This window comes from Alexandromys fortis, unplaced genomic scaffold (assembly GCF_014885135.2).
Source record: "Alexandromys fortis isolate MF-2015 unplaced genomic scaffold, M_Fortis_MF-2015_v1.1 scaffold_336, whole genome shotgun sequence".
Classification (NCBI taxonomy): domain Eukaryota; kingdom Metazoa; phylum Chordata; class Mammalia; order Rodentia; family Cricetidae; genus Alexandromys; species Alexandromys fortis.
The window spans coordinates 310,590-333,172 of NW_026068207.1; the positions used below are offsets into that span (position 1 = coordinate 310,590).

The following is a 22,583-nucleotide window of genomic DNA, read 5'->3' on the forward strand; positions in this document are numbered from 1 at the left end:
CCTGTGAGAGGCGGTATCTTAAAGAAACTGGATGGCACCCAAGGCTGACACTTGAATTGTCTTCTAACTTTGACACAGAAGAACATGCACATGCATACATATGCATGCACATCGTAAACACCAACATGTGCACAAAGGTGTATGGACTAAACTAAAGAGAAAAGAAAGAGGGCAGATGGGCCAGAGAGGCAGGGGAGACTGGAGGAAGTCTGGCAGGAGTCAGGGTCCATTCTAATCCGTCTCCAGAGTTCTCTGGAATGGACCTTGCCCCGCACTGGGCAGATTCGCACTCCAGACAGGCCTTGTCCCAGTTTTCCAGAGGACTGGCCCTCCCCAGAGCCATTGCACCCCATCTAGAGAGGACTCCGGTGGCAGTGACCCCGTGGAGTGTCTGAGGAACAGAGGTTGTCATCAAGCAGGTGTTGACCTCATACTTGGACTTCTCTCTGCCCTGTTCTGCTTCCTTCCTCTCTTTCAGGAGGCGAGGGAAGTCCTGAATAAACACGCCGACTTTAAACTTGTCTGGAAAACCCAACATGCCATAGTCCCTGACTTCAGGAAGCCCAAGTCACCACAGCAAATCTAGAGAACCCCAATGTTGAGACCATAATGTTCCCTCAACCTCCTTTATAGAAAATACCCAGGATAGATACACATGACAGATGATAAAGGCTTGTAAATTACACATCTGGAGGAGATATCAAACTTGACAGCATCAGATCCATTGTGGGAGAGAAAACTCCTCTCTCTCTCTCTCTCTCTCTCTCTCTCTCTCTCTCTCTGTGTGTGTGTGTGTGTGTGTGTGTGTGTGTGTGTGTGTGTAAGCTTGTGGAGGTCAGAAGGGAACTTTTGGGAATCAATTCTCCCCTTCTACCATATGAGTCCCAAGGACAAACTTGGGTCATCAGAATTGGTAGCTAACGCCTTTATCTACCAAGCCATCTGGCTCACCCGCGATTTACCTGCGATTTGTTTTTAAAGACAGGGTATCTCATTGAACCTGAAGCTTGACAGTTTAGCTAGACTGTTGGTCAGCAAGGCCACAGGATCCTCCCATCTTCTCCCCTCCATCGAGGTTACTAGTGCACACCACCAAACCGAACTTCTTGTGTGTGGATTCTAGAGATCTGAACTCAAGTCCTCAAGCTCGCACGGTGGGCCAGCTAGCTGTTTTGCTGCTTTTGTCAACTTGACACAGGCTAGAGTTATTTAGAAACAGGGAACCACATTGAAAACATGTCCCCCAGCAGACGGCCTGCAGACAAGTCTGTAGAGTTCTCTCTTGATTGATGATTGATCTGGAAGGGCCCAGTTCACAGTGGGCAGTACCATCCCTAGGCAGGTGGTCCTGGATTGTATAGAAAAGCAAGCTGAAGATATCAGGAAGAGCAAACCACTAAGCAGCATTCCCCCATGGCGTCTGCATCACTTCCTGCCTCCAGGTTCCTGCCCTGAGTTCCTTGACTGAAGCAGCAGCAGGCACAGCAGCTGGTCCTCCGTCTACGCAGCGCTGGAGGGTCTTCATCCCCTAGCTGAGGGCATCTACAAACTGAGGTAGAGGCTGCCGCCCAGACCTCGGTTCAGAACACTAACACTGACAGGGGACAAAGGAACAAGGCCAGACACACACAGCACTTGGACAAGTGCCTGGAGGAGGTCTGAAAACTGGGACCAGCTGGAGCTCTGCCCACAAATACTTTTCACAAAGCTGTGGTCCTGCCAAATACTCTCCAACACTGGTACCCACAGCCATCAAGCCAGAGGCTGAGCAGCCTGACCGCCTGGCCTACCCATGTCACCTGGTCATTGTCAAAGCCCCAATTACCTGTGTCAAAGACTTCCATACTGTCCTGAACTATGCAGACAAGGTCACCAGCAAGACCCCAGCACCTTTGACTGGCCCTGGGGACAGCCTCTAAGGTTCTGGGCAGGAAGTAGAGTGGGTGATGGGAACTGGGTCAGAGAGAATGAATGAGGCAAGAAAGTAGGGGGGGGTTCTGAAAGCATACATTCCCCCCACATTCTTTCCTGGGAGTACAGTAAAGAGTGAAATGTTTATTCTACTTGTCTGGTATAAATCCTTACTCGTCGCCCAGTGAACTGGACATTTTGTGTGAGATTTGATTGAAGGGGAGAGTATGATGTGACAACCACAGCATGCAACTGTCATTGTTATCGTGACAGAGTTTGGAATCTCCTAGGAGACCTGCTTCTGGGTATTCTGTAAGGACATTTGCAGAAAGGTTTAGCTGAAGAGGAAGCCCCAGTCTGGAAATGGCCAGCATGGTTCCATGTTCTTACTCCTGAACTGAACGGAAGGGAGGAAGGGCCCTAAGCACCAGCACTCAGAGCTCTCTGCTTCCTGACACACTGTGACCGCTGCCTTACAACCAATCCTGCTGCCATGTCTTGAAGGCCATGCTTGATGGTACCCCCAAACTGGGAACTCTGGTAAACTCTTGCTTCCTTAAATGGCTTTCATCAGATGTTTTTGTCACACACACAAGAAAAGTAAGTGGGGTCAAAAGAGCAGAGCTCCAAGCCAAAAAGGCAGCCCATTGTCTCCAAGGGGTCAGAAAAAAAGAATACGAATTCCAAAAGGGGTAAGATAACAAAAAAGAAAATGGGTATTTTGTGTTTTCATTAAAGACGGGGATAAACACGGGATGTAGAAGGGGGCCATTTCAGGGCAGTTATACAAACAAAATGTAGTCAGGTGAGGATTGGTGAAAATTGCAACTTCAGTTAAGACACAGTTCCAGGCATGGTGTGGGCTTGCTGCCTTGCAGCTCTCTTCAGAGACATAAAGAAGCTCTTAGTCCCAGGCAGGAGGGGCCAGCAGTGTGGAAGAGGTGCCTCCCTAGCCACAAGCTCTAAAACAAAGCTGCCCTGCCCTACTCCTGGAGACAAAGAACTGCACCTCGGTCTCTCAGAGCTGCGTGGGGGTGGGTGCACCCGCAGCGCAAACACTGGGGCAGCTCCAGTTGGACCCATGCAAGCATTTACCCAAGAACTCCAGCCCTTCCTCTCTAGGCTGCCCAGCTGTTCTAGGGTCTGTTTTCCTCCAGCTCATTTTCCTGGCCTCTGCTCCACGGTTTCAGAAATTAGCCGGGAATTCCCAAGGCTGCAACAATGACTCAGCCGTCAGGAATTAGCAGTCTTCCAACAGTTGCGGAGGACAGCTGAGAGATGGTTTGCTGTCATACATGGCTCATATCCCACTTAAATATGTGCTCATATTTAACATAGCACACAGAACATAGCACACAGAAAATGAGACAGATTCCACACACTGGCCACAAAATGGAATGTTAAGATCGCGACAAGACTTTCAATTTATAAACTCGGTTGTTGAAGCGGAGCTTAGTGGCTCATGCCGAGCTTATGCTCAGTACTCAGAAGCTTGAGGCAGGAGGATCACCATAAGTTTAAGGCAGGCCTGTGCTACACAGTGAGTTCTATTAAATTCATGACTTCTGAGTGAGCCCTTGTCTCAAAAAAAAAGTTTAATTAACTAGTAGAATAAAATTATTAATCAACCATATTAACACCTACAAAAATTTTAAGTAAATACTTCATTTCTGAGTAATTTTGATTGACATCTCTACATTAATAATTGGCTTTAGAATACTAGACAATGAATGGTAATATCACATAAGAAAATAATTTTAGCATATATGAAAATAGTTTATATGGCTCCCAGAGAGGATGGACAGGACTCTGTACTAGCGGGTGCCTGCTGGAAGCACAAGAAGCTGAGATGGACTGAGGAGGGGAAACATTACCTATTAAGCCTCATCCATTTGTTTCTGGCAATTCTGGGGGTTACAACCACAGCCTCACACAAGTGCACCCCCACTGAGCTGTGCCCCCTAGGCAAATGGCTCAGTCTTCACCAGTTCGCTGTTCACAGCAACTTTATAGAAAATGAAGAGAAGTCACAAGATTGTCCAAGTCACACTTTGGATATATAACATGTTTTTAATCTTTTTGGTCATTATTATCTAAGGAAAACAGTTGTATGAAAAATCATAATATGATCATAAAAGTCATACTAATTATACTTCAGTGAAAATAAGAAAAATGCAGAGTAAACAATAACAATTTACTGGGGTAGAACGGTTTAGTAGGGAGATTGAGAAGAGGAGGGAGTCAGTGTGAGAAAGCCACAGGAAACCTGATATTGGCAAACTAATTTTTAAAAAAAGATGTTTTAAGACATTTGGATAGAAGTACCCTCTGTGGGTGGATAAAGCTGCTTTCTAAAATCATAGTGAATTTTCATAATGAAAATCCTAGTGTCAGATGTGGGCGATTTCCCTCTGAGGTCAGAGAAGACAGTAGGATCCCAAAACAATACAGACACTTGCCACCACAGCTGATGGCCTACCAAAACTTATTGTAAGACCCTGTTATTGAAGACACCGTATGCTCTGGTCACAGGGCACGGAAACCTCGATCTGGAACAGTGGCCAAGGCTTCCCCTGCTGACCAGCAACCCTCACAGTGCCGGAAGGTGCAGTGTTAGCTACTGGAGGACGCCATCATCACCGGGCTCACTCAGCTGTCGACTCTACAGGATACACCACCAACCAGACAAGAAGACGCAGCCAACAGTGCAGTAGTTGTGAGTCCGCTAGAGAAGAAACCAAATGCTTTCTGATTAGATCTGAGGCCTGCCCCACAGGAGGGAATTCACAACAGGCACTGTAAACTTCCTCACCGAGCCAGGGCTGCACCAGGAGGTGGTGGCGCACGCCTTTGATCCCAGCACTAGTGAGGCAGAGGCAGGAGGATCTCTGTGAGGTCAAGGCCAGCCTGCTCTACAGAGTGAGTTCCAAGAGGGTAAAACAGGAAAGTTACTCCCAGTTAGCTTTCTGTCAGTTTCACTCAAGCTAAAGTCAAATGGGAAGAAAAACCTCGAGAAAACGCCTCCATCACACTGGCAAGCCTGTGGGGTATTTTTTCTTGACTAATGATTGACAGGGAAGGCCCCGCACACTGTGGGCAGTGCCATCCTTAGTAGGTGACTCTGGGCAGTATAAGAAAGCAGGCTGAGTAAATAAGGAGCAAACCAAAAAGCAGGATCCCTCATGGCCTCTATGTTAGTTTCTGCCTCCAGGTTCCTGCCTTGAGTTGCTGCCTGACTTCCCTTCATGATGTCCAACTGTAAGCTAAAATAAACCCTTTCCTTCCCAAGCTGCTTTTAATCAAGGTGCTTACCGCATCCATGGAAACCTAGTTGTGGTGGTTTGAATGAAAAGGGCCCCCTAGCTTATGTGCCCAATTGATGAGGTTATAGATGTTGGAGATGGTGTGTTACCAGGAATGGGCTTTTGACTGAGCCCAGCGTCTCACTCTGCCTGCTGCCTGCAAATCAGGCTGCAAAGCTTTCAGCTCCTTCTCCAGAACCGCACCTACCTGCAGGCCACCATGCTCCCCGACGTGATGATAATGGACTAACCCTCTGAAACAGTAAGCAAGCCCCCAATTAAATGCTTTCTTTTATAAGAGTAGCCTGGGAACCCAGAAGTGCACACCTTTAATCCCAGCACTCAGGAGGCAGAGGTAGGCAGATCTCTGAGTTCTAGACCAGGCTGGTCTACTAAGTCAGGATTGTTAAACAGAGAAACCTTGTCTCGAAAAACCAGGGTTAAAAAACAAAGTTACCTTGGTTAACTGTCGCTTCACAGCAGTAGAACAGTGGCTAAGACACTAGTTAAGACGGCTACTGCTAAAGCTTTGCTGCATGGACACGATATGCCTGTCAAATTGCCTTCTAAGTAACTTTGCACATGCCCTGGGCACAGTGCTACTGTCCACTGCAGGCAGAAAGCTCCTATTTGCAGTGGGACGCGGGGACTCTATATTAGTTACTTTTCTGTTGCTATGATATCATGTGGTGACCAAGACAACATATAAAAAGAAGAAAGGGCTTATTTGGGGCTTGTAGTCTCAGAGGATTAGAGTCCACGATGACAGAGTAGCAGGCAGCAGGCAGTTGGAGCAACAGCTGGGAGCTCACATCTCTAACAGCAAGAAGGAAACTGGGAGCTAATGAAAGATGCCGGCTGTCTTTTTGAAACATCAGAGCCCGACCCAGTAACATATTTCCCCCTAACCCTTCCCAAACTGCCCCACCAGCTAGGAACCAAGTACTCAAACATGCGCCTATGGGGGCTATTCCCATCAAACCACCATAGGCTCATAACTGGCAGTGTCCCTAGAACAGGTAACCGGTGCATGTTCAGCTCTAAATGGGGACATATATGTCACTCCTTCAAGGCTTAGGGAATGTCACCGAAGACAGGCCACAGGAATGCGAGAGCCTGAGGATGGGGCGGAGTGTTGGTAAACAGTGACTTCAGGGCGCGCCATGGTCATGGGCCCAACACTCTTGAACTCACAAAAGCTGTGATCACCTGCGCTAGCAGGACCTGCCAAAGATGGGACTGGTGATAACTTATCTCAGAGGCCCCGCCCCTACCGCACTTCAGTAGGCAGTTAACAGGTTGCTAAGGAAGGGAAAGAGATTTTCTACAGGGTCGTACCCATGCCCCTGTAAATAGAGTCTCCACCATGCTCCTGTAGGCAACCTTAACAAAACTTATTATTAGGTCACAAAAAAGAGGAGCTGACAGTAGAAGGGGGTGAGTTAGGAGAGAAAAGGGGGTCATCAGGAGGGGGAGGGGGTCAGACAGGGTAATGGGGTAAATATGTTATATACATGTAGAATAATGTCATACTCGGCTAGGCACTGGTGGCATATACCTTTAACCACAACACTTCGTAGGCAGAGGCAGATGAATCTCTGTGAGTTCAAGACCAGCCTAGTCTACAGAGTGAGTTCCAGGACAGGCTCCAAAGCTACTCAGAAAAACACTGTTCAAAAAATAAATAAGTAAATATTAAATAAATAAAGTCATGCTTAATGTATGAATAATATATGCTAATAAAATGTAAAACAATAACAATCTATGAATCATGTATGTTTTCATTTCTAGTCCTTCAAAACATCCACAGCCCATCAGTGACACAGCCAGATAAATTACGTGTTAGTAAGTGCAGTCACCTGTGCTAGTTGGCTCACTTCTCATTTAAGACAAGAAAGTTAACTCATATAACAACCAAATACGTTGGAAGGACAAATGTGGTGGTGCACGCCTTTAATCCCAGCACTGGAGAGACAGAGGCAGGAGGTTCTGTGAGTTTGAGATCAGCCCAGTTTATCTAGCAAGTTCCAGGCCAGACAGGGTTAAATGGTAAAACCCTGTCTCAATATATTTTATTTAATACTATGTTAGCTTACTTTATACCCTATACATTCATTCGTGTGGTTTAGGAGCCTTCCTTTATTATTCTTGCCCTGGACCCTGGAAATAGTAAAGATAGCAAGCTGCTGAGAACAATGCAAATAAAGAGAAATATGATATCAATTCAGCAATGCACAGTGCATCCATATAAAAGAACGGGATGCAAATCTCAATGAGACACACAAAACAGGACTCGGAGGGAAACTGTAGGGCTCAAGCTTGGCTCACCAGGTACAAGACCTCAGTTATTTGAGATCTTTTTGCCTCCATTTCTACACGTGAAAAAAAGGAAATAATAGGACTCTATTGAACAGCTTCTTTGCTGTTTGAGACAGGGTCTCACACAGCCTAGAACTCACCAGTGTCGTCAAGGCTGACCTGGAATTCCTGATCATCCTGCCTTCATCTCCAGAGAGCTGGGATTACAGATGTGCACACCCCCACACCAGCTCAGCCGCTGGTTGGAGGATTAAAAGAGTCAATACATGTTGCCAGATGGCTCGGCAGGTAAAAGAATTCGCTGACAACCTGAGTTTGATCTCCGGATGACTCTCACACACAGTAGAAGAAGAAAACCAAGTCCCACAAGCTGTCCTCTGACCTCCTTACAAGTACTGTGGCACATTCTCAAACACATACATACACACACACACACACACACACACACACGAAATAAGGGTTTTTGTTTGGGTTTGGGGGGTGGTTTTTGGGGGGATTTTGTGGGGAGGATTGGGTTTTTTGAGACCAGGTTTCTCCATGTAACTTTGGCCATCCTGAAACTCAAGCTTGTCTCCAACACACAGTAATCCACCTGCCTCTGCCTCCCAAGTGCAGAGATTAAAGGCATGCACCACCACCACCACCACCTGGCAGTAAGGGTAATTATAGATTAATCAATCAATCAATCAATCAATGCATCCAAACACAGGACTACAGTCTGTACCAAGCACTCTGAAAGTTGAGGCAGGAAGAATTTTTATTTCAAAGCCAGCCTGGGCTACAGAGCAAGATATTGTTTTCAGAAAAACAAGAACTAGGCAGTGGAATCAGCAGTGAAGAACTGGGGCTGGTAGCAGATAAAAGACTATCCACTGAGGGTACAGTGACTTTGGCTTTGTAGCAAATCACACACACACACACACACACACACACACACACATACACTCCCTAGACTCGGTGGCTTAGGAGCTGGGGACAAGGTTCACTGAGTAAGAAACAGGAGGACCTAGCCAGCAGACCCTGTCTTAAAACAAGGCAGAGAGCAAGAGGAAGCTGTCTGGCCTGCATCCTGCTCTGGTCTCCTAATGTGTGTGTCACAGCCACATACACTTGTACACTCACATACATGTACCACATGCATATGCACCACAAAACCGAAGACAACCACAATCTGTATGGTATCTCACGACTTTGGGGGCTCAGGAGAGCAGATGGAGCCTGCCAGAGATAGCTTGTCTCTGCTCTGTGATGTCTGTGCTCTTACTGTTCGTTTGCTGGGCTTTTTGGTTTTTAAATAAAAAATAAGTACAAGCCGGGCGGTGGTGGCGCATGCCTTTAATCCCAGCACTCGGGAGGCAGAGGTAGGTGGATCTCTGTGAGTTCGAGACCAGCCTGGTCTACAAGAGCTAGTTCCAGGACAGGCTCCAAAACCACAGAGAAACCCTGTCTCGAAAAACCAAAAAAAATAAATAATAATACAAGACAAAATGAATGCATAAGTGTGTGCATGTGTGTGTGTGCGCGCGCGTGCGTGTGCTCACTCAGTATTACCCACAACTCTGCATAGTCAGAAGGATCTTTGTGGAATAAATGAAGAGAATGACACACTTCATTTTCTCTGCGGTCCTTTTTCTCATCAATTCCTGAGCCGCTACATCTCAACCCGTGGGTCGCGACTCTCCAGGAATTGAAAGACCCTTTCATAGGGTTTGCCTACGACCACCAGAAAACACAGATAATGATTCACAACAGTAGCAAAATTGCAGTTATGAAGTAGCAATGAAATGATTTTATGGCTGGGGATCGCCATAACGTGAGGAACTGTATGAAAGGGGCGTGGCATGAGGAAGGTTGAGAACCATGGCTGTACATGCTTCCTTTCTCCTCAGTACCAGGGCACAGAGCCTGAAGGTCACACCCAGAACAAAGCCTCCTCTGTGTTCACGTAGACACATCTCGTGGCATACCAACTTTGCCGAGAACTGTATCAGCTTAGCGTGTGGGGCAGAAAATAGAGGAGGGGATTGTCCTTGGTCAGGCCTGGGCGGGAACAGACTTGTCAGACACAAGACAGGCAGAATCCAACAGCTGGAGAGTCAACATCCAGATGTTCACAGAGGAGGGAAGACAGGGTCTCATGTGTCTCAGGCTGGCCTTGAATTCATTTCTGTCCTCTTGCCTCTGTCCCACAGGTGCCAGAACTACAGGGCTGCACCACCTGCCTGTTTGCTGAGACAAGGTTTCAATATACAGCCCTGGCTGGCCTGGAACTCTCTACCTCAACCAGAAGAGCCTCTAACTTTTGGTCATCCTGCTTCCTCCTCACCATTCCAGGATGACAGGCACGTGCCATCCCAACTAGCTCTAAAGCTAAGGAAGTGGCTGACTCTAAGCCACTGTTAGAAATAAACCTACAATAGCCTTGTTTGAACCTCAGTTTTCCAACCAACTCCTGAGTAATAAAATCAGCCACACAGGTCACAAAGGGCATTTTTAAAGAAAAAAAAAAGTACAATGGAGAGAAATAACTCAACACCACCAGCCACCAAGGAAATGGAACTTAAAAACCTTGGTGTGACAGCTCTCTTTGACAACATTTAAATATTTAGATGCTTTAGGACGACTAAAATCAAAAGTGGGACAATATGTAGATGAGGACGGAGCGCTAAAACACTGCCAGGAAATGCAAAGTAGTGCAGCTACTCTGGAAAAGTGTTTGGCAGTCTCTTATGCAAGTAGAAATACTTACCATATGATCCAGCATTCATCTCAAGAAGTGAAAACCTCTCCACACATACGTATGTATCAACTATGCAGAGGTTCATCCTGGCTTAGTTTGAAAGCCCAATCTGGAAATGCCCTAGAGGAGGTGGGATGTCCACACCATGGGAAAGGAACACTATTCGGGATAAAAATGAGAGAAATATTGGGACTGAGTTCATATCTATAATCCCAGCCTGCAGGACGCTGAGGCAGGAAGAGCTCAAAGTGAGGCTAGCCTGGACTAGCCAAGAGCTCATCTCAAAAAGTCAATCAAGATGAGTTGTTGTTGTATTCAACAATGTGGATGATGTTGACACTTGTGATGGCTGTAGTCAATAGTCAACGTGACGGGATCAGGAATTACCTAGGAGGGACCGGAGGGGGCAACAGTTAAGAGTCCATGCTGCTATTGCAAAGGATGGTGGGTAGAGTCCAAGCGTCTGTGTAAGGCAGCTTAACAACTGCCTGGAACACCAGCTCGGGAGGAGCCCACACCTCTGGCATCCCCAGGCATCAGCACATACTTACCCACAGATACATACGTGCGCACACATACACAATTAAAAATAATATAGTCTTTAGAAGCTTTTTAAAATATAAAGAGACAAGCCTTGAGGAGCACCTAAGGTCTGCCTGCTGGGGATTTTATTGAGTAGGTCAATTGGTGAAGATCCACCTTCTCTGTGGGCCTGGTCATTTCCTGGGTTAAGGACTCTCAGACTGCCCAAAATAGGGAAAGTGAACTGAACACCCTCTGCTTCCTGATGGTGGGGGTGATGTGACCAGCTGCTTCAAGACCTTCAGCCTTAACTGCCCAGCCGTGATGGATCGTGTCCCTGAACTGTAAGCTGAAAAAAAAAGTGCTGCCTTAATTTGCTTGTGTCTAAGTATTTTATCCAGCAATGGAACAAGAAACAGACACAATGGAGCAGCAGAAGCCAGTCTCGAAGGAACCCATACAATAGTCTCGAAATGACAATATCTCAAGAGCTGGAGAACAACTTCATGGCTCCTGGGGTTACATTGAGGTGCTTTGAGCTTAAAGAGGTAGCGTGAAAGCCCCTAGAGGTGACAGGGTAAGTCTGTGCCTGGCCAGCGGTGGTGGTGATCGGGTCATTCTTCACGGGGTAATGCCGATGTGCTACAGAGAACTGCACACGCAGGGACAGACATGAGTGCATGGGATGCTGGCGAGAGCTGGGAAAGTCTGCCGTGGACTGCACCGATGGCTTTGATACCGCATGACAGTTTTGTAATTAGGGAAAACTGAAGAAAGGTAGAAGAGACCTCGGCAGATTGTTTTCTACAGGTTCCCATAAGTCTATAGTTACACCGAAACAAAAGACTTAAAACTGAAAAAGGAAAAAGGCAGCCAGGGGAGTATTTTTCTGGTGGCAACTTCATTTCAGTTTGTGCTCATGTGAGCTTGGTATCACCCTGGGAAACGTCCTCAGTGTTCTTGGGGATGAGATTATAAAAAAAAAAAAAAGTTGAAAATTCCTGTCTGATAGCAAGTCTGGATGGCTCCAAGGCTATAGGGGCTGGGGACAGTGAAGGCTGTGGCCTGGCTCGTAAAAACTGTTGTCACTCAGCTTACCCACAGACTGGCCGAAGCTAAAGCTATGGCATGTGTATAATATCTTCCCATCCATTCATTAATGAGCATGCTCGGGTCTGGAGGATGGCTCAGCAGTTAAGAGCATACACCCACCGCTCTTGCAGAGGACCCGAGTTCAAATCCAAGCACCCAGATGGTGGTTCACAACAGTCTCTAACTACAGCTCCTTCTGGTCTCTGAGGGCATCAGGCCCACCAGTGGTACAGACAGACAGGCGGGCAAAGCACCCGTACGAGAGTGTCAGTCTAGAATGGCAGGCTCCTTTACCAGAAGCAGAGGGCAGTCTTTAAACCCTAACAAGGTTCCTTCCCCTGTCTCCTCTTTGGCTGTTCTCACACATCTAGGTGTTGTGTTTGCTTCTGCTTCTTATGTTTGCCTTTTTGTAAACCGACTGTGCACGTGTTCATCTTTTTTTTTTTTTTTTTTGAGACAAGATTTAGAGACAGTGTGTAGCCCTGGCTGTCCTGGAATTCTTTCTGTAGCCCAGGCTGGCCTTAAACTCACAGAAATCTGCCTGCCTCTGCCACCCAAGCGCTGGCACTAAAGGTGTATGCCACCACCAGCCAGCTCATCTCAGTGTTTTTCATCAGGCTGATTTTAAAGCTCACCAGGACCGTGGCTTTGTCAGAGCTGCATGGCATTAGCCAAGCGCAGCTGTTGGTAATTCTCTAACCCAAACTTGTGGGTTGAGTTGCGTTAGTCAGCTAGACTAGCAGAGTTTGGCTGAGGGGACTAACTAGGCAGGCCGACTGGAGCAGGCGGCAGTGTTTTCTGTTCTTCTGTATTTGGATCTCAGCTGGCTGGAAGCACTCCTAAAAATCAACTATTGGATTTTCCTTCTTCCAACATTCTCTTTAACTGTCTTTTCTCCCCCATAACTTTTCCACTTTTTTTGTTTTGCTTGTAAGTCATGTCTCTGTGTCTAAGCCTGTACACCTCTGTGCGGTTGCACTTGGACCCCAGAAGGCAGCAAATGCCTGAAGCTGGAGGTACAGGAGGCTGCGAGCTTCTCAGTGCAGATGTGGACACTGAACTCAGGTCCTCTGGAAGAGCAGTAAGCCGTCATTTTCCCATTTCGGTTTTGTTTTGTTTTCAGCACCTCACACATGCTGGGCAAGCACTGTAGCCCTGAGCCATATCCCCAAGCCTCTGCGTTTTCTTTATTATGATAAAACATACATAGTAGAAATTTTATCATTTTAACTATTTCAAGTGTCTACTGATGGGCAACGATCACAATTTTCCACCTCTGTAATTTTTCTCTGTCTCTAATTCTTTTTTTTTTTTGTTTTTTTTTTTTTTGTTTTTCGAGACAGGGTTTCTCTGTGGCTTTGGAGCCTGTCCTGGAACTAGCTCTTGTAGACCAGGCTGGTCTCGAACTCACACTCTGTCTCTAATTCTGTACTGTGAAATAAGAAGTCCCCTGTATTAGTTACTTTTCTCCTTGTTCTGACAAAATGTCTCACAAAGAAACAAACAACTTACGGTTGTTAGGACTTAGTTAGCTCCTATCTGCGGGTACAGCCCATCATGGCGGAAAAGGCATGGCTGCAGGAACACGAAATGGGTCGTCACATCGTGTCCGTGGTCCAGAAACAGCCAGAGGAACGCTAGTGCTCAGCGGGCTTTCCTGTTCTTACTCAGCCCAGGCCCCATCCCACAGCATGGTGCCCTCCACATTCAGAAAGAGCCTTTTCTCTCCAGCTAACGCTGTCTGGGAACAACCTCATAGTGGACATGCCCAGTGTCCTAGGTGATTCTGAGTGTAGCCAAGTTAACAGTGAAGGATTTCCATTGCACAGCCTGGGCCGGGTGCATAGCTCGGTGGCCAAGTGCTTGTGTGAGCACAATGTCTGGGTGAGACCCACCGCATAAACAACACCCACTCTTTGTTCTCTCCTCCCCCACGGTTGGTCCACTTTCTGTCTCTGCATATTTTCCCCCTCCTTCTGAGAGTAGAAAACCTTATCTGTTTATTGGAGACTAATTTAACCTAAAACTTTGTAACATAAAACACCAATTTGGTTTGTCTTCTCAGTTTGGGGGAGCATCTTAGCTAGATGTTTCTGGCCTAGCTCCTGCAGCCGCACGGGATTTGCCACGAGGTTTTCAGTCTTCCGCGGACTCACCTGGGGCCAGAAGCCACACCACCTAGTCTACATCCTCACCAGGTACCAGACAAACTCTTCCACTCTTCGTCACACAGACCTCAGCACTGCCTTTCTTCATGATGGGGGAGTGGGGGAAACATATCCGATACCACAGCACTCCCGACCCTAATGATGTGGGCAAAGGGGAGCTGCTAAGGGGGGGGCGGGGGCGGGCCCAGTGGCCCGGACTGACCAATTCAACTACCACCCAGACCCACAGCCCGGCCTTCAGTTGGCCCTCCCTAGTATCCACCCCATCTGGGACCTGCAGGAGCTTGTGAAGGGATCGGTCCTGTGGAACAATAACCACAGGAACTCCATGACTTGGGGCGGCTGTGGGACATCCGAGAGGAGTTTCGATGAGGAACCATGACGATGGTGGACCAGAAACCAGAGGTCTTGAGCCAGACCAGTGCCTCAGTGCAATGAACGTTTTCCAGTGAAGCTGACTGGACAAAAGGGTATGCTGTGTGACACACCGCAGCTCCCAGCGTCACCAGGACAAATGGAGAGGAGTCAGAGAGGTGGAAGAGATGAAGGAGCAAAGAGGTTTTTTCGTCTTCGTTTTGGTTTTGTTCTTTTGGGGTTTTTTGTTTTTCTCTTTGTGTTTGTTAGTTTTAGTTGGTTTGATTTTCTTTTTTTAATTTTCATTTGTAGAAACTGCTTCAGGAAAGACCAGAGGATATGGAGGGGCTGAGAGGTAAATGGAATTGGGGTGCATGATGTGAAACTCCCAAAGATTCAATAAATAAATTATGTTTACAAAAATGCAGCTCTCTTCTCATAATGCCAGTAATACCACGGTTTCTGGGTCAGGAGCTTCCACGTTTCCTGTCCCCTTACTCAAAGAAGTGAAACAAAAACCCACATTGATTGTGAAGTATCAAGGAAGCTTATTTGAAGCAAATCTATCTATAGTGCAGGCCAGAATACACCACAAAAGAGCAGCAGGCCTTCCATGAGCAAGAAAGTGGTCAAGGGCCCAAGTGTTACTTAGGCTTCTTGGTAGAATCCAAGAGGAGAAACTTGGTTCTCTGTTCTGATTGATAGATTATGGCATGTAATTACTTTAAAACTGTGTATGTCCCTCCTCAGAATGTACCTGGTTTATTTATATACACACCCGATCTGAATAGGCACAAGGTTCTTTCTAGGGGATCTCCTTGAGATACTAAAAGGCAAGTCCTTGACGAGTGTGGTGTGGTGAGTATTCACCTGAAAACCCAGCACTGGGTGAGCAGAGGCATTTATGCTGCCCGGACCACAAAGAAAGTTCAAAGCCAGTCTGGGCTACATAGCAAGACCCTGTTTCAATAACCAAAAATCATTTAACATACATTCATGTTTGACCAGGAAGATGGCTCAATTCATAAAGGCACCTGGCATCGAGCCTAAGATCGATTTCAGAGGCCCACGCAGGAAACAGAGAGAACCTGCTCCCACTGGCACACAGGTTATCCTCTGTGAATATCTTCTGTGACCTCCACAGGCCTGCACACTCATACTCAAACACACACACGCACGCACACGCGCCCAGACAAACACACACACATACACACACACAATGTGATAGTTAAAACAAAGTACACCAAGGGGCTGCGGAGACAGCTCAGCGGTTATGTGTACCGCACTCACAGAGGTCTAAGTTTGGCTACCAGCACCCACTGATATCAGGCAGCTTTCTAAACACTTGTTCTAGACACCAGAGATCCAACTGTCTTCCAACTCTGGGGAACCTGCACAAAAGGGGTGCACATAAACTCTCATAGGGACACATAAATAACTCTTTAGAAAAACAGCTGAGGGCAGGAGTGTGCAGGTGTTCAGCCCTGCCCTTCTCCAGAGCAGGATCCCCATCAGGGAACAGCAGCCAAGTGCACACCGGGCAGGGCAGGTCTTCACACCTTAATTAAAGTAATCAGAATCATTTTCCATAAGCATACCCAAAGGCCCAACTTGAGGTGATCCTAGATTCTGTCAAATAACAACACTAACCATCAGACATAGGATCCATCCTGATTTGTTTCCTTGTGTTTCTTTTGTATGATGTCACGAAAGTATGATGTTTTGACTCCTTGTGAAAACACTCTCGCACACTGTACTGTGAGCGTGCTATCCAGAAGTATGAGTCCAACAGATGCTCACTTTCCAGTGAATGCCTCAAGTCAGAGTGCTCATCAACACTCCCATGTGAACTCATCCCTCCGACCGGGAAACCTGAGCATTTGCTCAAAGAATGCTGACTGAGCAGCAAGCCTGGCAGACGATGCACTCGGCGCTGGGGAAAAGGCAACAAAGAAGAAAAATGAGGCCTCTCATTTCCTGCTGTGGGATTTTGAAAAAAAAATGAAAATATAGCATGTTTGGTTATGCTCTGGCTAGAGGAAGAGTCTATGAAGACAAAATGAAACACAATAAAGTGTATTGGGTATAAATAAAATAAGTTCACAATAAATGGCAAGAGTATTGTTACTATATAAGGGTAACCAGGGTTCTCTGAGGAGTGGGACACGTGAGCAGTTTTCTAAAGTGAGAAGCCCTGAAGCAGGAGTGAACGGTTTCCTCATAGTCAGAAGCAATCTAGTGGCTGGGGATGTAGGCTTGTGTGCTTGCCTAGCATGAAGGCGGCCCTGGGTTCAATTACTAGCACCACCTAAGCCAGGCATGCTGCCTTGTATCTGCAACCCAGTTCTTTGGAGGCAGAGGAAAAATGATCAGAAGTTCAAAGTCTTTCTTAGCTACAGAGCAAACTTGATATCGACCTGGGCTACGTGAGATCTTGTCTTTAAAAAAAAAAAAAAAAAAAAAAAACAAAAACAAAAACACAGACAATCTGGACTCTATCCACAAATCCATGAATCATAGCCACCACATCCATCACTGAAGCCTTGTCTTGGTAGGGTTGATTGCTAGGCCAAACGGTTCAACAGCTGTCCCTCAGTTCAACAGCTCGTATAAAATTACCATTCTGTCCATACCTTCATTCCAGTCTGGTAAAAATGTCACGCTTTGGATTTGAGCTGTGGCTCAGTTGGTAAGAGTGTCTGCCTACCATGCACAAAGCCTTGGGTTCAATCCCCAATTCCAAACAAAGAGGTCTAGTGTCTGGTGCTGGAACCCCAGCACGACACAGCTGAAAGCAAGAAGACCAGAAGTTCCAGGTCATCCTCAGCTACAGAGCAAGTTCCAGGCCAGCCCGAGACTGTAAAGACTCTGTTTCAAAAGAAATAAAAGTTAAAAAAAAAAAAATGCCAGGCAGGAAAAGTGGTAAAGGGCCCCTCCCACCTCCCTGCCCCCACTTGCTGGCCATTCCAAGGCCCTATGAGGTCCCCACCTCCTGGCTCCCACTTGCTGGCCATCCCAAGGCCCTATGAGGTCCCCACTTATTCATTCTCCAGCTCCCCAGCATTCTTGTCAACAAAGAAGGTGGAGATGTGATTGAATTAGGCGGTGTGCTCTAAGCCATGGGTGAGCAGTAGCCAGTCTTTCCAAGCAGCAGGCAGAAATGGCATCCCTTTGACCGACAGCCCCAGCCGTAAGTGAGCACAAAGCAGGAGCCCCATTGAGCAAATCATTCCTCCTCTACTCTGTGTCTCGCCATCGCCCTCCACACTCAGAACACGGCCACAAACTCCATACACAGCCAGCAAATATTCATTTCAATGTGTGCGTGTGAACGTGATGGAAGACACACGGCAAGACTCTCCAAATGGGACCCGGGGACCCTGACACCCTCAGGTTCTGACTTTTTTCTCCCCTGTGGAGTTCCAGTTATTTGTTGCTCTGTAACAAAACATTCAGAAACGTAATAACTTCAGGCAGCTGCGACATCTGTCTTGCTCCCGGAGTTCAGTCTGACCAAGGACAGCTTGTCCCCACTCCACTCTGGAATGCAGAAGCGCAGCCTTTTCTCCCAGTTGCTGGATTCCCTCAGAGCCAGGAGGCACCACCCTTGCAGACAATGGCTGAAATCCCAGCGGTCCTTTAGGGCCTGGCCTCTCAAGTCATAAAGGTTCATTTCTGCCACATTTGCTAGAAGAAAGTCACTAAGGCCAATCTGTAGATAAGAAATGGTAGGAGCAGGGTTGAACGACATGCAGGAGTTTTAAAGTCTGTTAGGTTGAATGAGGCCACTAGGTTTGATCATTACTTTCATTCATTGATTTTTGTTTTATTTTTGAGGCAGGGTCTCAGGTAGCCCACCCTGGCCACCAGTTCACTCAGTAGCTAAGGCTGGCCTTGAACTCCTGATCACCTACCTCTACCTTCCAAGAACTAAGACTGTAGGCTTTTCATTCCATTTATGTGATGTTGAGGATGAAGCCCAGGGCCTCAAGTACGTTAGACAAGCAGGCGATCAATGCAGTTCCGTCCCCGGCCTGACCATAGTTGTCAGCACGAGCTAAAGAGGGTGTTCCATTCTGCAGAGGAGTCGCTGAGCTGAACTTAGAATGGGGAATGTCTGCAGGTCTACTTAATGATCTTTCGTTTGGGAATCCTGCATTCTTACTCCCCCTACCCCCCTCCCTTCTCCCCCCCCCCCAGCCGCCATCTGCATTTCGGCTCTCTGCCTGTGCCTAGAAGACTCAGATTCCTTTCCTAAATAAAGAGAAGCTAGGACTGGAGTTCACCTTGGGCCCCAAATGTACAACGGAACATTTATTTATTCAGTCACTTCAAGGGGAAGCCAAAAAGATCAAACCTAACTTCCAGTTCGCACTTCCAGTTCGCATCCTGTTGGAATTAGGCACCAGTAAAACCCTCCAAAGAGACCCTGTCTCTGGATGTCTACGTAGCTTCATGCTCGAGTTTAGCAGATCCTTCAACAAGTGGAGATTGGTGAACCGCCCAGGCCAGGGAACAGTTAGACTAGATTTCCTGGAGTTAGGGTGAGACCATGTGACTAAGTCTGAGCCAAGGAAATGAAGGCAGAAGGAAAGGAAGCTACTTCTGATCCTGGTCCATAAAAATGTAGTGTGGTCCTTTATCCTCTTCCCAGAGTGACAGGAGAAGGGAGAGTCACTATGTGGCAGAGAACACAAAGTCAGGCATGTTAGCGAGGGCTTTTAGCCCTGAGATTCAAGAGACAGGCTAATCTCTGTGAGTTCAAAGCCAGTCTGGCTTACATGAGTTCCAGGTCAGCCAGCGCTACATAGTGAGGCCTTATCTAAAAGAAATAGTAATTGAAAAGAAAGGAAGGAATTGGCACAGGATCTTATTGCATAAATAAAAAATGAACTTTCTTTAAAAGATTTACTTTTATTTCATGTGCACGAGTGTTTGCCTGCGTGTACATGTCTGTACCACATGCATCCCTGGTACCCAAAGAGACCAGAAGAGGACTGGATCCCCTAAAACTGGAGCTACAGAAGTCTGTGAGCCACCATGTGGGTGAGCCAATGCTCCAGGCCCCCAAAATAACTTTTATTACCTCAAGTCACCTAGCAAAGACATTTAGGTGGTTATCTTGTCTAACTGGACCCTGAAGTTTGTCATTCAGGAAGCGGTCCTCCTCTTACTCTCCTATCAGGAATATGCTCCACTATTCGACACTGGAAAGCGGAATGGATGGTGAGTTTCACCCCGATTGAATATAATAGAACTTATTATATAATGGGGTTGCACAAGCTGAAGAGGTAACTTTTTCAGGAATGCATTACCCAAAATGGCTTAACAAGAAAAGCAAAGGTTTGCAGGCACACTGACTTTTTTTTTTTTCCTTTCCTTTTTAAAATCACATTCAAGGTTAAGTGAAGGAGGAAAACCACACCCTCTGATACAGTGTTCCTAAGATGCCACTGAAAGAAGGAACAGTGGAGCCTCCCGGGACTCCTAGCTCCCACCTCCGCCCTTAGACAATGCCAGAAAAAGCGTGTTTTAAGAAGCAACAGTCACATGAAAAAAAGAGAGAAAGGGACTCTAGAGAGGCAAACACAGGAGACTTGTGGTGACACGGGTTGGGTGTCTCCCGCGAGCAGGGCTGCAGCAGAGCGCGCGTGCTCGCCCGCACACCCATAACCCCACAGCCCCACACCACATAGACACGCAAAACAAAACCCAAGTCTTTTCCCGCTGCCCCCCACGCCCTTCCCACGAGGTGAGCAGCAGGATCCTGGTACTGGGAGAAGGAGATGCGGCAGGGAAAGAGACTACGGGGAACGGGCGTCAGCCACCCCCCACACGGGAGCGCAACGGGCTAAGGGCGCGGGCCGAGGAGGGCGGAGCCCATGCAGCCTTCGAGATGCTGAGCCCCCAACCCGACGCGCGCTGGCCACGCCCCTCACGGGCTGGCCACGCCCCCTATGCGACGGGCGAGAGGCGGGGCGGGGCGCGGTGTATATAAGGCGAGGGGCGGGCGCCGCTCTTTTGTCTCTTGCTGCAGCAAGGCGAGTGGGAGCACCTGGAGCGCGAGCTCGGAACGAGACTCCACGGTGAGGCACTGAGCCGGGCTTGGGCCTACCCTGGGTGGGGTCGGGGCAGCTTGTGGCTGGCGGGCGCGTCCTCCCTGGGTTGCAACAGGCGAAGCGGTGGTTTGGAACGTCCAGAGGCTGGCAGGCCACGCCCTGGGACTTCGAGGGAGGGTGTGGTGGACGAGCCCCGGATCCTCGGACTCCGGGCTCCGGGAACGCCCCGGGCTGGGAATGCCACGTCGAGAGGCGTTCGCGGAGAGCGCGGGACCCAGGGAGCTCTGGTCACCCCCAAGCCTCAGGCCACCCACTATCTCCTTGGTTCGCCCATCAGGGTTGTAAGAAAATGGCAGACAAGCCGGACATGGGGGAAATCGCCAGCTTCGATAAGGCCAAGCTGAAGAAGACCGAGACGCAGGAGAAGAACACCCTGCCGACCAAAGAGAGTGAGTGCTCGCCCGCCTCCGGGTTCCCACCCCAGCGCTCCACCCTTCCCTGCTGTGCCAGCCCGGCACCCCCACCCCCATCCGGCCACTATTCTCCCACCCCGAATCTGAGCGGCCACAGCCACCCTTCCAGTTACACAAAGCACTTTGTCCCTTCCAAATTCCCTCCTTGTCCCCCGGCCTCGTGGGTGCCTCGCCCACACCGGGTTTTTGGGTGGGGGGCTGTAAAGAGGCTCCATTCTCCAATGCCCACATCTCGCCCTTTGCAGCCATTGAACAGGAAAAGAGGAGTGAAATTTCCTAAAAGACCAGACTGGAGGATTCCCCCACCCCACCCCGTCATCTCCGAGACCCCCTCGTGATGTGGAGGAAGAGCCACCTGCAAGATGGACGCGAGCCACAAGCTGCACTGTGAACCCGGGCACTCCGCGCCGATGCCACCGGCCTGCGGGGTCTCTGAAGGGGGACCCCCCACTAATCGGACTGCCAAATTTCACCGGTTTGCCCTGGGATATTATAGAAAATTATTTGTATGATTGATGAAAATAAAACACCTCGTGGCATGGCTGGCGTGGTCTGAATCTTTTAGCAGAGTATGCGTGGGCCGAGCGGGAGTGAGTTGTGCCGCAGAGAAGGGGGGGCGCGTCATTTTTATTTTGGTTTTCCGTGCTTCGCCCTAAGGTTTCCTGGGTTCTCGGTTGCTGGCTCTTAATACAACCCACGTAAAATTTAACCCCATTTCTGAGAAATGCTGCCCAAAAGATTAGGATGTACAGCTGATCAGCTCGTCTACCCTGTAACCTCACGCAAACCAGAAGCAGTGATTTAAAGGCTGAGAGGGAGGGAGCAAAGGATCATTCTGGAATGTTGGAAATTGGGCGAGGTCGGGGTCCGTCCCTCACAAACACACAAGGTTTTTCTCTAGACGTTACTGAATGAAACAGAAACAAAGGCGGGACCTGGTGAGACAACCGTGGTGTTTGTTCAGAACTTGCCGAACCGACAGCTACAGCCGAAGGGAACAGCCTAGGTTTGGGGGAGGGGGTTTGGGTTTTTTGGTTTTTGTTTTGTCTCGGGACCTTCCGCGAATACGTTAGCCTTTGGGGGTGGGGAGGGGTGGCTGAGCAGCCTCCAGACCTGAGATCTGCAGGAAGGATGGAAGTGAGAAGAGAGAGCGTGGTTGCAGTGGGTCGGAAGAACTGAAGAAGGTCACACCCTCTTCGTGACCCGTGGGGAAGGGGCGGGACCTGGCCAGAGGGGCCTAGTGGAGGAGGAGCCCGGCACTACTGGGCATGAAAGGAGCTTATGATTACAGGGGTGGCCTTTTCCTGGAGGAGGGGAGGGAGGGAGACAATTGAACAGGGTTTGCCCCACATTTTTGTTTTACCCCCAAGGGACTCGATAAATGCATGAGGGCAGTTAGTTCAAAAGAGGTGTATCCTCCAGCAACAGGAAATGTAAAAGCTAGTAATGAGACTAGCAGACAGGGCAGAGCAGAGGCGGGCAGGTGGGGGAGGCTCAGCCTAGCGGACATAAAGGAGCAACACGACAAACCTACCCTCGGTTCCTTCCCTGGTACCTGGAGGCCTAAATCACCTTTGAGTGGGGAAGGATTCTTTTTCACTGATGTTAGTGACTCCCCCAAATGCAGCTTTTGCAGTGACCCC

General features: G+C 48.2%; 1 protein-coding gene across 1 annotated transcript; it reads left to right on the forward strand.

Annotated features, from left to right (window-relative positions):
- Positions 1-20,343: 20,343 nt before the first annotated feature.
- Positions 20,344-21,483, forward strand: Tmsb10 (thymosin beta 10). Its single transcript, XM_050130238.1, has 3 exons — positions 20,344-20,494; positions 20,805-20,916; positions 21,186-21,483. Exons 1-3 carry the CDS (start codon positions 20,366-20,368, stop codon positions 21,218-21,220), a joined length of 276 nt encoding a protein of 91 aa, XP_049986195.1. The 5' UTR covers positions 20,344-20,365; the 3' UTR covers positions 21,221-21,483.
- Positions 21,484-22,583: the final 1,100 nt, after the last annotated feature.

Coding starts and splice junctions, on each gene's coding strand:
- Tmsb10 (XM_050130238.1), top strand. CDS start 20,366: ATGCGACGGGCGAGAGGCGGGGCGGGGCGCGGTGTATATAAGGCGAGG. Junction 20,495..20,804: donor GCTCGGAACGAGACTCCACG/GTGAGGCACTGA, acceptor TTCGCCCATCAG/GGTTGTAAGAAAATGGCAGA. Junction 20,917..21,185: donor CACCCTGCCGACCAAAGAGA/GTGAGTGCTCGC, acceptor CGCCCTTTGCAG/CCATTGAACAGGAAAAGAGG.